The sequence below is a fragment of the Mustela nivalis genome (assembly GCF_964662115.1).
Source record: "Mustela nivalis genome assembly, chromosome: 14".
Taxonomy (NCBI): Eukaryota; Metazoa; Chordata; class Mammalia; order Carnivora; family Mustelidae; genus Mustela; species Mustela nivalis.
Genome location: NC_139033.1, coordinates 55,441,638 through 55,458,088, shown reverse-complemented (window position 1 = coordinate 55,458,088; position 16,451 = coordinate 55,441,638). Strand labels below are relative to the sequence as shown.

Genomic DNA, 16,451 nt, shown 5'->3' with positions numbered 1-16,451 from the left:
TTTTGGACGTTGAATTTGATAAGTTCTTTATAGATTTTTGGATATGTTATTTGCAGATAACTTCTTTCATCCCATTGGCTACCTTTTTAGTTGTGTTGATTGCTTCCTTCGCTGTGCAGAAGTTTTTTATCTTGATGAAGTCACAGTATTTTTTTGCTTTTGTTTTCCTTCTCTCTGGTGACATGTCTAGTAACAAGTTGCTACAGCTAAAGTCAGAGAGGTTTCTGCCTGTGTTATCCTCTAGGATTTTGATGGTTTCCTGCCTCACGTTTAGAAATGGATAAAAGCATCTGTTTTGAATTTATTTTCATGTGTGGTATAAGAAAGTGGTCCATTTTCATTCTTCTGCATTGTTGCTGTGCAGTTTTCCCAACACCATTTTTGAAGAGGCTGTTTTTTCCATTGGATATTCTTTCCTGTTTTATTAAAGATTAGTTGACCATATAGTTGTGAGTATACCTTGCCTTTAGAATAGAGAAGGAGTTGTTTTTTCCTCTTGAATTGACCCAATTTTGGATAATACCTAGGCATTGTTCGCTGGGCCAGAATACAGGAGTATTATAAAGAGTAGATGTCTAACCCACAGTAGATGATTGCCAAGGCAAGTTTGTTCTTTACCTGCCTCTTAACAGCTGGCTTTTTAAAAACAGATTTTATCATCCGTGGCCTGCTTGTCACTGCCTTTTTAACAAAGCAGATGGTCCTAAGCTTGTTTGCCCTTAAGATCAGGCCATCCTATAGAGTTGCTCTAACTTTTGGGGTTGGGGTCTTTCTTAAGCACCCACCCTAGTGCAGCTGGGGATCTCATGCTGGGATCATAACTCCAGCTACATGAGCTTTACTGTGCTAAAAACTGGAATTTAGACTGGAGAATTTAGTCTGGAGAATCCTGAAATCCTAGGATTTTAGAGTAAAAGGGAATGAGAGGTAGGAATTTAGTCTCTACCTTCACTAAGTCTGACTCTCATAGCTCCTGTAAAATCTGGAACTGAGTAGATGTGTTTCTTTGTGATATCTAATAACTGTTAATCAAGGCGATAAATAAAATAAACAACCAAAGAAACCAAGTAAGTCAGACCTTTTGACAGCTTAGTCAGTCTTAAAGACTAACCCATGGCTTCTCTCGGCAGATCTAACAACCCTAAGATATGTAGTGAGCATGAACTCTGTAGGTGCCGGTCTGAGTGCTTTATGTTTTCCTCAAACCAAAACTATGAGATACAAGTGCTATTATCTCCACTTGACAGTAAGGAAACTGAGGCATACCTAAATGGTTTGAACAACATCCTCAGGTCACAGCTGCGAAATGGAAGAGGTGGAATTTGAACATAGACAATATGGCTTGAGAGCTTATGCTCGTAACCATTAACACCCATACTCTTTCTCATATCCAACCAATATTTCTCTTACGGCCGAGAGGGAAAAAGTGAATCCAGATTCCGTTATACGAGATTCCAAAAATCTTTAATTGTCTGTATTGTTCCACCTTCTGGAGGAGAATAAGCAAAAACTAAGAAACCTAGGCTCTTGGTTCCTGTCTGTTCTCAGGAATGAGTGTGTTCACAGTTATTTTCAACTTCCATATTATAATGATAGATGTAATGATAGATGAGTTGCTGAATGTGTGGATAAGGAAGAAAACCTGACATTTATCCTGGGCCTTCTACGTGTGAGTTTCTGTTAGGCTTCTGCATGTGTTACCTTACTGAGCGCCCTCGGCAAACCTGGGAGAGATTGGTACCCGTTACACAGATGAGAAACTGAGGTTCTTACAGCTTTCCCAGTTACTGTGTTCTAAAGAATACTGAGGTCGAATGTCCCCCAAGCTGCTCGACTAGAAAGGCAGGGGATGGGGGAGGAGGAAGTAGATTTTGTGATCAGAAATGTTTGGGAAATGCTGCTTGTTATATCTTAACATCTTTCTCTACCACCCGTCCCCACCCCTACCAAAAGTCACGGTATAGTAAACTGCTTTGAGAAGTCCTTCAGCAAAAAACCTATTTAAATCTGTTTAACCCAGTATTTTTAGACACATTTGATCACAAAACCCCCCTGTATGGTGGCACATAGGTCAACGCTTGGCTGGATGATTTTGTTCAGATCATGGTTCTGGGAGTTACCGTCTTAGAGTGCAAACTGGTCACGGTCTCGTAGCTAGTAATGCTCGAGTAGGGAAAGAAACCCACATCTGCATGTCCCCATACCCCAAACTTTCACTCCTGCCCACCTGCCTCAGAAATGCACCCCTTTCCCCCTGACCACTGTATTTCAGACGTTGCTGTGATCCAAGTGGAAAGCTCCCATTTCCTGTTTTCCTCACCTGTTGTACATGGTGCTTGGGACCTTTTTGGTTTGGCTCCTTGGCAAGCCTGGCTCTGTAAGGAAAGATGTGTTACTCAGACATAAACAAATCCTATAAAAAGGACCATTAGCCTGCTAACTTTCCTCCTGGAAATAATTTAGATCCATTAAGATTTCTACTAATTCCAGAAAGTGTGAACCGGAAGTGGGCACTTTTATGTGCCTTTCACAGAGGGATAAGGATGTGGTAACTTGGCTTCATTAGCGTGTGTGCACATTGTTTCCCATCACTGACAAGGAGTTCCTCTCAAACCATGGAAAACTTTAGCCTTTGTGTCCGCATCTGTCGTGCACATCCCGTGTGGTAGCTGCTTGCCACCACTGGCTGTATTTAAATGAACTAAAATTAAATAAAATTTGAAAGTCAGTTCCTCAGTCACACTAGCCAGATATTTAGTGCCCAATAGCAAGAAGTAAAAGAAGAAATATAATAAAGTACTCAATAGCCACACAGGCTAGTAGCTACCATGTTGGATGGCACAAGTAGAGAACACTTCCATCGTCAACGAAAGTTCTACCAGACAGCACTGGAGACATTAACACAAACAGCCAACACAGGAGGTTGTCTGCCTTGTCATTCGACACATTTCTCCCTGCCCAGGCCCTGAGCTGAGGTAACCACATTGCTTGCCAAATCCACTTTAAAACAAACTTATAATTACTGTATGCCCTCTGTAATCCTCATTACTTTCAAATAATTTAGGTGCGTCCTAGAACAGTTTTCACAGGAAGTACTGTATCAGGCTTCCAGACCATCCTGTCAGTAGTTATTCCCCTGCCCGGTTAGGGGGAACGTCAGGACTGTATTTATGTTTAGGAGTATCTACTCTAACGAGGAAATCCCCCTCTTCCTACATCAAGTCTTCTAGTTTAAGGATCCCTGATAATTTAGAATCTCGGTTTCATTAGACATCCTGATGATTACCAGATGTCTTACCCAAGAGGACATCTCTTACCTCTCTTTCCTAGACAGTCATCAAGATGGAACTTGGAATGTGAGGGAACTCGAAGGATTGATTGTGCAACAAGGCCGCTGAGCATCCTGCTGTCGGTCCGGTCCGCTCTGTGTGTGTGTAGTGGAAAGCTCAGACCTTACTGTGCATACGTATCTGTGTATGTGTTTGTCCAGTTTACCTCTCACTTCCTCTGTTTTCATTATTGTCCCATAGATACGAAATGTGGAAACAAATCAGTGTCTAGATAACATGGCCAGAAAAGAGAATGAAAAAGTTGGAATTTTTAACTGTCATGGTATGGGAGGTAACCAGGTGAGTATTTTAGTAAAGCTTGAAAAGGAATAATTTTTGGATTTGTTTTAATCTTATGCCCCTTTTATCTCATTACATCATTCAGGAAATATTTTCCTACCTATGAAGAGACAATAATAAAGACCTTTTAGGAGAAGGGAGCTTTTAATCTAATGATTATTTTTAAATGAAACATTTGTAAAAGGCCCCTTTGTGAGAACTGTATTTACATTGCTGTGCATGAGATTTACTTTGCCCTTTTTAGTCAAACAGATGACAGCTCTTGACAATACACTCAGTGTATAGAGAGCTCAAGGTCATTTTTTCTTTCCTCTGTGCAAAATTAGCAGTAGCTTTTCTGAGTCATTCTCCTAATACTACATTACTCAAGTTCAAAAAAATCTTGAAATATTTTTTTTCTTCCAGATTACTGGCTGCTTTCTTTTAGTGTTAAAGCTTATATGTGTGCATCTTTTTCAGGTTTTCTCTTATACTGCCAACAAAGAAATTAGAACAGATGACCTTTGCTTGGATGTCTCTAAACTTAATGGCCCAGTCACAATGCTCAAATGCCACCACCTAAAAGGCAACCAACTTTGGGAATATGATCCAGTGGTAAGTTAATCAGTTGCATATAGGAGTGAAATTAAGTGTGTTTTGTAGCTAAAAGAAGGAATTCTTTATAGTGAAAAGAATTAATTCTTAGAGTTTGAATATGTATCAGATTGTTCTTACACTCTAAAAATGGACAGATGGTGGCACGTCTGGGTGTCTCAGTGGGTTAAGCATCTGCCTTTGGCTCAGGTCATGATCCCAGGGTCCTGGGATTGAGCCCTGCATCGGGCTCTCTGCTCAGCGGGGAGCCTGCTTCTTCCTCTCCTTCTGCCTGCTTCTCTGCCTACTTGTGATCTCTCTCTGTCAAATAAATAAAATCTTAAAAAAATAAATTTAAAAAAAAGTGGACAGATGGAAAAAACAACCCAAGTAAAAGAGACATGTTTTATAATCTCCCCGGTAATTGGCCTTGCCTCCAGTTCTGGTCCTTGTTGCCATTATAGCCACTCTTTCTTCTGTCTGTCCTCAAGCTCTGTTGTCTTGCATGGGAGAAATGGAGCCAGGAGGAGCCTGTTTAAATTACTGAATTAAACACATAAGTATGAGGTGAGCTTTAAATAATGAAATTCTCTGGCTCATGATTGTTCTGTGACATATAACAAAACTTTTTATCTTTGCTTTCCTCTGGAACCTCTCCCACTTGCCACACACTGTATGTTGTACTCACACGGAGGTGCATGAAGAATCCATCAAAGCATGCCCAGTGAGTCTCTCTCCTGTGCCTTGTACCTGGCTAACCTCCCAACTTGTGCTTTTGCTTTATAGTTCTGGAACCAGTTCCAGAATCTTCAGTAGGTCTTACTCTGGTTCTTTTTCCTCTGCACCTGCAGTTGTCTCTCTCATGTTAGGAAAGACTTCTCCTCCTGCTTGACTTTCTATAATCCATCCTGTGTTATATCACAGTGAGTGGCTGACATTCATGCCTCTGGTTCTCCAGCCTTAGCTCCTGCCTCAGCCTGACACTACCGAAACAGATCCTGGATGCAAAGCCACGACCATTTCTGTCTCTTTTCCCCTAACTTCTCTGTTAGCATTTACTGTTGGGGAACAGATGAGATTTTAACTTTTATCCATTGGCTTTAGATGCACTGCTTAGTGTCTTCTCTTAGCTTTCTCTCTCTCCATCTGCTTGGATTACTCCACTGCTGCTTTCTTCCCCTTCCATGGAGATTGTGCCATATGACCATGTCATAGGCAAACCCTGGGCTGCTTCAGTCATCAGCCCTACTATTCCTAGAACATGCCCTGTACCCTCGTACCTGCACTGAAGATCATATAGTTAACCTCTGCTTCTGACAAATCCTACTCCATCTTGAGGGTCCAGCTCTGACATCGCTTCCCTGAAGCCCAGCTAGAAATCCGCTCCCTCTCTTTTAGTTCCAATCCTCCCTGACCTGTTGTGCTCAACTGCTTTGTACTTGTTTCTGTTCCAGTCTTCTCTCCATTGTTAACTCCTAGAGGGCAGAGACTGTGCTTTATAAATCCTGGGTGTCAAACTATGGTAAAAGTAACTCTAAATATAAGAGTTCAGTTAATAGCACTGTTAGAAATGGCCTGAACCGGCTGTTCTGGGGTTGGTCATGGGCATGGGCTGCCGCCGCTCTGGGCACAGCTGCTCCAGCACTACAGGCCGTGCAGCCTCTCGGCCCTCAGATGCTTCATGCCAGGGGCACCCCACAGTGACTCAGCAGGAAGGGCGCCAGGTGCTTCAGTCAGTTAAGTGTCCAGGTTGTGAGCTCAGGCTTGTGAGACCGAGCCCTGAGGCTGGCTCCATGCTAAGCAGGAGTCTGCTTGATATTCTATCCCTCTGCCCCTCCTTCCCAGCTCATGTTCTCTTTAAAATAATCTTTGAAAAAAAATCAATAAGTCTCCCATTCAGTGAAAAATGACAGTCTGTTAGGAAACACAAAACCTGTTTATAGTAGCATGAACAAATACGGGCTTACTCTTCTTAATGAGTGGAAGTAAGTGGCTTCTGGGGTAGAGATTCAGTGGCACAGTGGTGTGAGGGATAATTTTGCTGCATATTCCTAGCCTTTTTTGTGGCCACAGATGGCTCTTGTAGCTCTTACCCTCATATCCCAACTCGAGGGACGAGAAAGAGAAGAGGGGACATCGCCCTACCCCATGTTTTGCTCTTTATCAGGAAAGCCAGAGCTTCTCCTGGACCTCCCCTGCAGAGTCTGCTGTCTTATGGGCCAGAACTTTATCTCATCCTGACACCCCCTCCACCAGCTGAAAGGGAGGCTGGTTAAACAGGCATTGGGGTTCCGGTGTCGCTGGTGTGAGGGAGACAGAAGTGGGAATGGCTGCTTGTAGCCTGTGTATGATCTACGCAGTCCACCACACCTGGTATTCCAGAAGTAGATATGTGGTTAGAAATTTAAGGAGCTTAAAGTGGGTTTAGGGGATTTAGAAAGCAGCAGTTAGGAGTGTAAAATTTTAAACCGTCTGGAGCTCTTTGCACAGAGTCTTGTCTGAGATAAAATTTTAGTTTGCAGGCTGGGTTCTACCAGAAGCAGACTCAGATAAAGTTTAGTGTTCACAGTGTTTAGTAGGCAGCAGCCTTTGGATCAGCACCTGTAAAAAGGAGAGGGATAAGGCCCGAGTTGGGCAGAGGGAGGAGTCACATCGCGCTGCGGCTGCCCACACTCCGCCAGCTGCACAGGGAGCTCTGGGACAGCCTGTCAGTGTTGTCCTGCCTCCATTGGTCAGAAACACAGCAAGCTAGAGAAATAAAAAAAATAAATTACTGACATATTTTAAGTTTTATTTATTTAAGTAATCTCTGTACCCAACATGGGGCTCAAACTCAAGAACCCAAGATCAAGAGTCCCACATGCTCCCTGGAGCCAGCCGGGTTCCAGGGAGTCATGATGTCTTAGCTTCCAAAGGAACCCTAGAATAAAACCCAGGACCTTGTTTTATAGGTGTAGAGACACTGCAGCCCAGAATGGAACTTACCCTTTGTTACATAAAGATTATTTAAAGATTATTGGTCACAGAGCAGATAAAATGATGTAACAGTATCTCAAGCCCAGAATTCTAGACCCAAGGGTCTTTGCACAGTCCCATACTATCTTCATCTTACTTATATTCTATATTACATTTGGTTCATGACACCAGGTTCTCGTGCTTTGATGATCGTAACTGTCCTTTCTAGAATAAATTGCAAATTTTGATCCAGTTATATCTAGAGATAAAGGGCAAGAGCCAGCAAATTATCTTTTCTAGGTTACAAGTAGACTTCAGGCAGTTAAACTGACAGCTCTTATCCTCTCCTTCAAAGGTTACAGCTGTCAACTGTTTATCCTTCATCAAGCTTTTTCTCTCTGGAGACTAGTCAGTGCCAACTGGGTCCTCTTCTGAGTACAGTGACAATAGTCCCCATGAAAAGGACATGTTCCAGATAAAAGAATTACATTAAAATAGAGGGATGAGTATCAGTCAAATAAATGTGTGTTAGTAAACATTTTTTACATTTCCTTATAGTTGTATGTTTACAGGATAATGCTTAATTCACATTCCTACGCTGCTTCTTTGAGTAACAAATGAACTGACCTACACTAATCACTCCTAACCCTCCTCTGTCCTGACGTTTTGAAATATTCAAAATCAACATGACAACATCAGATCCGTAGCACAGACAAGAACATAGAAAATTATATAGCTGCATCTCTCAGCCATTTATTAAGGGCTGCTTCATCAGTCTTACAATCTCTTAAGATTTTGAGTATTCTAAAGGACCTGAGTTTCTAAGAACTTGAGGTTTGGAATCACAGAATTAATTTGAACAGCCTTATCACAGGGAAGTGAAGTGATTTTGAAATAGCTTTTTGAAAATGGGTTGAGGATCCTAAATTAGGAACTACTAATCTGATTTTTTTTTTTCCCCCAGAAGCTGAAGCACAAAAGTGAAATTTCTCCCAGTGCTTTAGAGCTTGTGCAGAATTGGGACTTAGCATTTTGGTTATCTTACTTCAAGTTCAGCATAACCCCCTATACCCCAGTGCCTTTCTCCCTCCCACATAGCTCTTACGGCCGTCTTTATGTAGACGCTTTTCTACAGAGCAGTTTAAGTCTTACCAAAAAATGATGGTTGAGATGTGTGAATTTTATTTTTCACTTTCATGTTAAGATTTCTTTTCTGTCACTTTCAGAAATTAACCCTGCAGCATGTGAACAGTAATCAGTGCCTGGATAAAGCCACAGAAGAGGATAGCCAGGTGCCCAGCATAAGAGACTGCAATGGAAGCCGGTCCCAGCAGTGGCTTCTTCGAAATGTCACCCTTCCAGAAATATTCTGAGACCAAATTTACAAAAAAAAAGAAAAAAAAAGAAAAAAAAAAGAAAGAAAGAAAAGAAAAGAAAAAAGAAAAAAAATAAGGATTGACTGGGCTACCTCAGCATACATTTCTGCCACATTCTTAAGTAGCAAAAAAGGAAAAGTGCTTTCCTCCTCCGGGGATGTAAGGTTTATCAGCCATTAAAACTTAGACTCCTCTCGCTTTTCACTAGCTGTGAACCAGCCTTCTTGTCCAAAGGACGTGAAACTACATAGTAGCGAGACTGTGCACACTGATGTTTACAAGATTGAAAGAGTCATAAGAGTCATCAAGAATCACGGTAAAGAATATTCAGACAATGATGCAATCAACACAATGTGCTTTCCAGAGCTGCCCCTCGTACGGTTTGCTTGCACGTCAGTAACTGCTGCTGAACGTGTGATCCTAATGAAGAGATTTCCAAGATTTTTTTTCTGATTAGAACTGGTAACCAGTATATTAAATATTGATATAAAAATAAGTGAAAAAGAACTGGAACCAGTTTCAGAATCATGAAAACAACATTTTTACGATTTAAGAAGAATATATTAAACAGGGTTTAAAGGAAATTAAAACAGAACTATGAGAAGTACAATTTGTTATAGTATAGTATCAAATTTCTATATAGATTTTATACCTCAGTGGGGAAAAATAACTGATTCCAATGACATTCATTTTCATCTGTGATAGTCATGGATGCTTTTTTTTTTTCCTTGGGGTGCTGAAATTGAGCTGAAAAAAAAATGGCTCTTTGAACATAGTTTTAATTGCTTTCTTCAATTTTTTATTTGGTTTATGGGCTGTTGGAATTGTAATTTTTAATTGCCTTCAAAGAATGAAGATTTAACATAATATCTGGTCTTACTGAACACGTTAGATCTCTCGGTTGCTCTTGGGTCAACTGGCTTGTAGACTTTCACATACAAATTTCTTATTAGATCTTGAACTTCTTAACTTGATTCAGCTGATTATGCTTAATACCCAAGATTCATACTACTGTACTACAGATTTATTTTCACAGCAATAAATCTTCAGTTCTTTATGATTCCACTCAACAAAAGGCCTGCAGAAGTGATTATTTGGATATTTAGAGAGGATACAATGGATGTTTTTTTGGAAAACTTTTTTCACTCCATACTCAGATGTGCTTTATTGTCAAGTGCATATTTAGATTAGGTTCTTGAATTGTAATGGTGATCTGCTGCCCTTTTTTTTTTTTTTTTTTAATAAAATTTGACTGAAAATGTTTGACCTTGTTTTAATGAGTTAACCGAAGAACTGCAGCTACTGCTCCACATTAGTCCTGCATTTTTTCCGTTTCGGTTAAATTCATTTTATTTTTTCTGATTTTTAATACCACAAAATAACTTCAGAATCAATTAAAAGTTGAGTTAATTTCATAAAAGATCTCATTGTGACATTTTTTTCTGATATGTAAAGCAGTTCATTGGCAAAAGTGTATTTCCTTATTTGTAAGGTTATATTTAGTGACATTCTTTTCTTTGATTATCAAGGACTCTCACTGCAGGCAGTGCTATTTGTTGTGCCTAAGAAGGTTTCTGACAGTTCTGTCACTAATACTACTTGTGAAGTTGAGTGCACGGAAAGTTTCTCATCTCCTATTCAAGTTAATCAGTATCAAGAATATGAAGCACATGTGGAGGCTTTAGGGTGAGACTGTAGTACAGAATGCAGAAATTTTGTCCCCAGGAAATTTGCAGTCAAGTAGGTGCTGGATTGGTTCCCCCTCCCCCTGCCCGCCCCACTCCATGAGCTCTGTTAATTCTGTCTTCATTAGGCCTCTATGTTTGAATAAACCAGATGTCTAATAAATTATTTTCATGCTCAGAATTTCAGGTTTTTATACTCTAGTATAGCTTGGTCTTATTTCTTACTGTAAGAAAGCTTAATAGCAATGTGATTTAAGGTTTTGTTTTGTTTTTTAAGAGGGGGATATGAGTGATTTAATTCATGGGTAACTTTTAGAACCTGATGATATTCCCATTGCCTTTATTTTTCTAATTAAAGAATTCCTACATACTTTGAAAAATATAAAATATTCCTCAATAGTTGTGCCTTACATTGATTTATTTGAAGTTAAAATGGATCCCTAGTCATTATATCTATTTGTAGGTCAGGCTGTATGCTAACCACTATTAATAAGTCAAACTGGGAAGAAAAAAAATGAATCAGAAAGAAAGCCAAAGAAGAAAAGGGGATTATTATTGGATCACTGAAGAATTAATAAATGTGACAAGGATAATCTGAATCTCTCAAATGTATTCACCTTATTCTAATCCCAATCCATTTTAACGTCTTTCTGTTCTAATTGGCAGTCTCAAAAAATAGTAAAATGAAGGCCATGTCCTGATTTCCCTAGTCTACATTTAGCTGGAAAAGAGAAGTTCTGTAGGTCTGGTGCTCTCCCCATCTTCCAAGAAATACACCAAAAGCAGACTGAACTCCAGAATTACATGTTTTTTAAAGAAGAAAGTAAATCAGAAGGTAGTGTTTCTGAGGCAGCAACTGTGAGCAGAGGTATACAAAGACAACCATTTTTTATTCTGGAAAATTAGATGTGTTCTCAATTACATAACACTTTTCCCATTCTCTGACTTCCTGAAGTTTAACAATAATTTGCTTGATCTACTAGAACTAATAGTTTTGCAGGAAATGTGGCAAAACTCAGTCATATTGTCTATATACTAGCAACAAATTAAATTTTAAATTCTTACCATCTGTAATCATATCAAACAAGTCAAATACCTAGAATGTTAACAAGAAATATGTAAGACTTCTACCCTACAAAACTACAAAACGTTGCTGAAACTACAGAACGCTGAATAAATATATTCATGAATTGAAAGGCTGCATACTGTCAAGATCTGTTTCCCACAAATTGATTTCTCGAAGCCAGATTCCAATGAAATAAAAATCCTGTGAGGCTTTCTTATAAAAATTTGCAGATATATATGGAAATCCAACAGATCCAGGACAGCCAAGATAACCTTGAAGAAGGGGGATGGGGGAATGGGGTTGGAAGAAAACACTACTCGATTTCATGAATTGCTTAAAATTACTAATTAAGAGTGTGATATTAGAGTTAGGACAAACAGATCAGTGCATTAAGAACAGAGTCCAGAAGCAGACCCATAATACATATGGTCATTGGCTTTTCAACAACTACACAAGTAACTCCATAGGGAAAGTCTCTGAACATTGATGCTTTCACACAGTGCACAAGGTGTTCATCATGATCACAGGACCCAAATATGAAGGGCGAAGCAAATCATGGAGAAGAAAACAGACTATCTTCATGACTCTTGGAATACTAAAAGATATCTTAGGACATAAACTTCATAAAAGAAAAAAAAAAACGGATTTCACGAAAATTACGCTCTTCTCATCAGATACTAAAGTGAAAAGCAATGCTGCAGCCAAGGACAAAACAGTTGCAAAGGACTCACACGCAGGAAAACAGTTTAAAAGCCACTGCAAAAGCAACACAGTATAAAAGTTAGTAAGTGACTTGAATACACACTTCACAGAAACTATTCAGATGCACAATTAGCATAGAAAAGGGTGTTCCAACATCAGCCACCAGGGAAGGCAGAATGAAACCACCAGGAAACAGTATTGCACACCTGCCTGAATGGTGAGCAAGGGCAGCAGTGGGCAGAAGTGTTAAGTTAGTATAATCACCATGGAAAGCTGCTTGCCAGTTTTATACAAATGCATGTCTCCTCTGGGATTCCACTTCTAGGGATAAGACGTATCGCCCACATTAGGATGCATTCAAGAATATTGAGAGCAGATCTAAAAGAACCCGTAGCCTGGAAACTACTCAAATTTATCTGTCAATAACATAACGGATAATCAAGTAATGGTTATTGAAATACTAGTCTACAATTTTTTAAAAATGATTTACTGGTAGAACAATATGGATAACTAAAAATACTGAAGGAAGAATGCTAGAACATATTTATATGAAGCTCAAGAATAGGCAAAACAAACCTAAGGTGCTTACCTCTGGGTGAGTATATAGACTCAAAAGAGGCATGATAACTTTCTGGAATGATGGAATTAGTTTAAACTGATTTAGATAATGGCAACATGCACATAATTTAAAGTTTTACTGAGCTATGTATTTAGGAGGATATATGCATTTTATCATATGTAAATAATACTGCAATAAAGTACCGGGGGGCCAGGAAGATATTTATCTTGCTGGCATCAATATCTTCTAAAAAGTCTTCCACTGCTACAGAATTCCCCACAAGTAAGTAAATTCTTACACAAGTAAGTAAAATCTTTTAAAAAATAAAAGGACCTTCTGGGTAAGGTAACATATGTATAACTTTTCCCCAAAGAGCATTCCCATGCACACAACCTACTAGAAGTAGCAGTCACACACACAGTGACTATTGTCTTGGGCTGAGGGGTGAAAAGTCTTATTTATGAGCAGAGGGGCGGGAAATTGAAGAATATAACGAGGGAGCCCTAGAGGAGCCCCCAAATCTGCATTTGAATTTCTTCAAATGCTTGCCTGATGTGACTGAGCACAGGATGAGAGTCCAAGAAGTCCAGAGAAAAAAACTACAAGGCAGAATTAAGCAGAGATCTCAGCCATTTCCCAGGGCCAAGAACAGACCTTCCATTTGAAGGGGCTTGATAAACACTTGAGACTTTACAGGCATACCAGTGGAGATAATGCAGGCGCAATTCCAGACCACTGCAATAAAGCAAATATTGCAATAAAACAAGGCAAATTAATTATTTGGTTTCCCAGTACATATGAAAGTTATGTATGCACTTTACTATAATCTGTTAAGTGTGAATAGCATTATGTCTAAAAACACTATGTCCGATGTATATAATTTGGTTTTTGGTTTTTGGGTTTTTTTTTTGAGAGAGAGAGAGCATGAGCAGTGTTTGCAGGAGCAGAGGGAGAGAGAGAACCTCAAGCAGACTCTGCTGTTCACAGAGCAGTGGGGCTCAATCCCACAACCGTGACACTATGACCTGAGCCAAAATGAGAGCCAGACACTCAAACCAATTGAGACACTCAGGTACCCTTAAAAATACTTCAATGATAAAAAATGCTAACTCTTATCTGAGCTTTCAGTGAGTTGTAATCACAAATCACAGATCACCATAACAAATACAATAAAAATGAGAACATTTATAATATTGTAACAATTACCAAAACATGACACACAGACATGAAGTGAGCAAATGCCACTGGAAAATGGCGTCAACAGACTTGCTCAATGCAAGGTGAGAAATAGTATCTGTGAACCACACTGGAGTGCAATAAAACCAAGTATGCCTGTATATTGAAACCCAAGGCCATGTGTAGGAATAAAGACCATTTCTTAAGGACTTGGGGCTATTCCTAGGGCCAAGGACAAAGTGGGGGAAAGGCCAGACCTAACAAAGTATACAACCAAGCCTATGCAACATCCAGTTGCTCTGCCAATAATCTGCTTCCTTGGACAAAATTCAGCAGTCTTCAGAGGAACATAGCATAATACACAACTCTTGGGTGCATCAGTTACAATATTGAGTTGTCCAGTACAAAACAAAAATTAACAAAGAAACAAGAAAGTGGCCCAACAAAAAGCAGACTCACTGATGACCCAGATGATGGAATTAGCAGACAAGTTCAATATAAATGGCTTGGTTTTTTTAAGATACAGGAAAAAAATGGATATAATCAAGAGGTGGAAAATTTCAGAAGATATCTAGAAAGTGGAAAAGAAAAATAAGAATCCTAAAATCCTAAAATTAAAAAATATATATATAATATATATATAAATTATATATACAATCACATTCAATTGATTTAAATATATATGTATTACAAATACATATATATGTATACATAATACATATATATGTATACATAAATGTATACATAAATATATATGTAATACATATATATTTAAATCAATTGAATGTGATACAATAGAAAAAAGGGTCCATGAACTTGAACACAAATCAATTGAGAATTTCCAAACTGAATCACAGATAGAGAAAAAGACTGAGGGAGGGACAAAGAGCCTTGAGGATAAAATACATGCATCTGAGACCCAAAAAGAGAGAACACAGAATGGGAGCTCTGAGGGAGAACTTGTTTCATGTCTCTCTCATCACTTCCCATAACTACTGACAATCCTTGCCTTGCAGATGCATCACTTCAAATTCTGCCTTTGTCTACACATGGCATTATATTTAATGTACCTCTCTTTCTCTCCTTTTATATGGTCACCAGTTGTATTGGACTTAGGGACTTACTCTAATTCCGTATGAATTTCTCAACTAACTACACCTGCAAAGACACTTATCACACAGTTATAGATTGAATTATGTCACATATCTTAAGAAAGATATGTTAAGGCCCTAATCCTGAGTACCTCAGAATATGAACTTATTTAGAAATAGGGTCTTTACAGAAGCAATCAAGAGAGAGAGAGAGAGATTGTTAGGGTAAACTCTAATCCAATATGACTGAGGTCCTGATAAAAAGGGAAAATTTGGACACATTAAGAAGGATGAGAAAACATGGGTAGAACAACATCTACAAGCCAAGGAATGCCTGAGGCAACCAGAAGCTAGGAGAGAGGGGTAAAAACAGATTATCAGATCATCCCTCAGCCCTTGGAAGCAATCCACCCTCCAAAACCTTGATTTTGGACTTTGAGCCTCCAGAACTCAAGAATAATAAACTTCTGTTGTTTAATCAACTCAATGTGTGGCACTTTGTTATGGCAGGTTCAGGAAAATAATAGATTCTATTTCAAATAAGCTCTCGTTTTGAAGTTCCATGTAGATGAGAATTTGGGGGGAAAACACCTACTAACCATTTAAAGAAGAATTAACACCAATCCTTTATAAACTCTTGCAAGAAGGAAGAGGATCATCATTTTGTGATGCCAGCATTACACTGACACCAGCGCCAGACAAAGATAACACGGGGGAAAAAACCCTAAAGATTAATATGCCCGATTATTATAGATGCAAATTCTTTAACAAAATGCTAGTAAACCAAATCCAACATTATATTAAGATAATTACAGGGATATCTAGGTGGCTCAGTCAATTAGGCATCTACCTTCAGCTCAGATCATAATTCCAGGGTCCTGGAATTATAGCCCCATCCCAGGCTACCTGCTCAGCGGGGAGACTACTTCTCCCTCTCTCTCTGCTGCTCCCCACTGCTTGTGCTCTCTCTCTCTCCCTGTCTCTGTCAAATAAATAAAATCTTTACAAAAAAATAATTATAAACCACAATAAAGTTGGATTTATCTCAGAATGCAAGGTTGGTTCAATATATGAAAATCCATGTAATATACCATACTATTTAAATAAACAAAAGTCACATGATCATTTCAATAGCTACAGTAAAGTCATTTGACAAAATCCAACACACTTTCATGAGAAAAATATTCAGCAAACTGGGAATAGAAGAGAACTTCCTCAATTTAATAAAGGGCCTCTATGAAAAATCCACAGCTGTCATCATATTTAATGTTAAAAGACAGGATGCTTTTCCCCTAGGATCAGGAACATAGCAAAAATGTCCAGTTTTACTATGTATATTCAGCACTGTACTGGTGGTTTTGGCCAGGATAATTTTAAAAAACATTTTACTTATTTATTTGACAGAGAGATCACAAGTAGGCAGAGAGGCAGGCAAGGTGGGGGTGGGAGAGCAGACTCCCTGCTGAGCAGAGAGCCTGATGCGGGGCTCAATCCCAGGACTCTAAGATCATGGCCTGAGCCAAAAGCATTCGCTCAACCCACTGAGCCACTCAGGGGCCCCACTGGCCAGGGTAATTTTGAGGCAAGAAAAAGCATCCACATTGAAAGGGGAAAAATGAAACTATCTCTATTTGCAAAT

General features: G+C 39.1%; 1 protein-coding gene across 4 annotated transcripts in view; it reads left to right on the top strand.

Annotated features, from left to right (window-relative positions):
- GALNT1 (polypeptide N-acetylgalactosaminyltransferase 1) overlaps positions 1 to 10,617 on the top strand; it is a 124,252-nt gene extending 113,635 nt beyond the window's left edge. For all 4 annotated transcript variants that reach the window (XM_082699527.1, XM_082699529.1, XM_082699526.1 and 1 more), the window contains 3 exons: positions 3,531 to 3,629; positions 4,089 to 4,223; positions 8,384 to 10,617. In XM_082699527.1, coding sequence (XP_082555653.1) covers positions 3,531 to 3,629; positions 4,089 to 4,223; positions 8,384 to 8,530 — 381 coding nt within the window. In that variant the 3' untranslated portion in view covers positions 8,531 to 10,617. The remainder of the gene's footprint in view (positions 1 to 3,530; positions 3,630 to 4,088; positions 4,224 to 8,383) is intronic.
- The last annotated feature ends 5,834 nt before the right edge of the window (positions 10,618 to 16,451 follow it).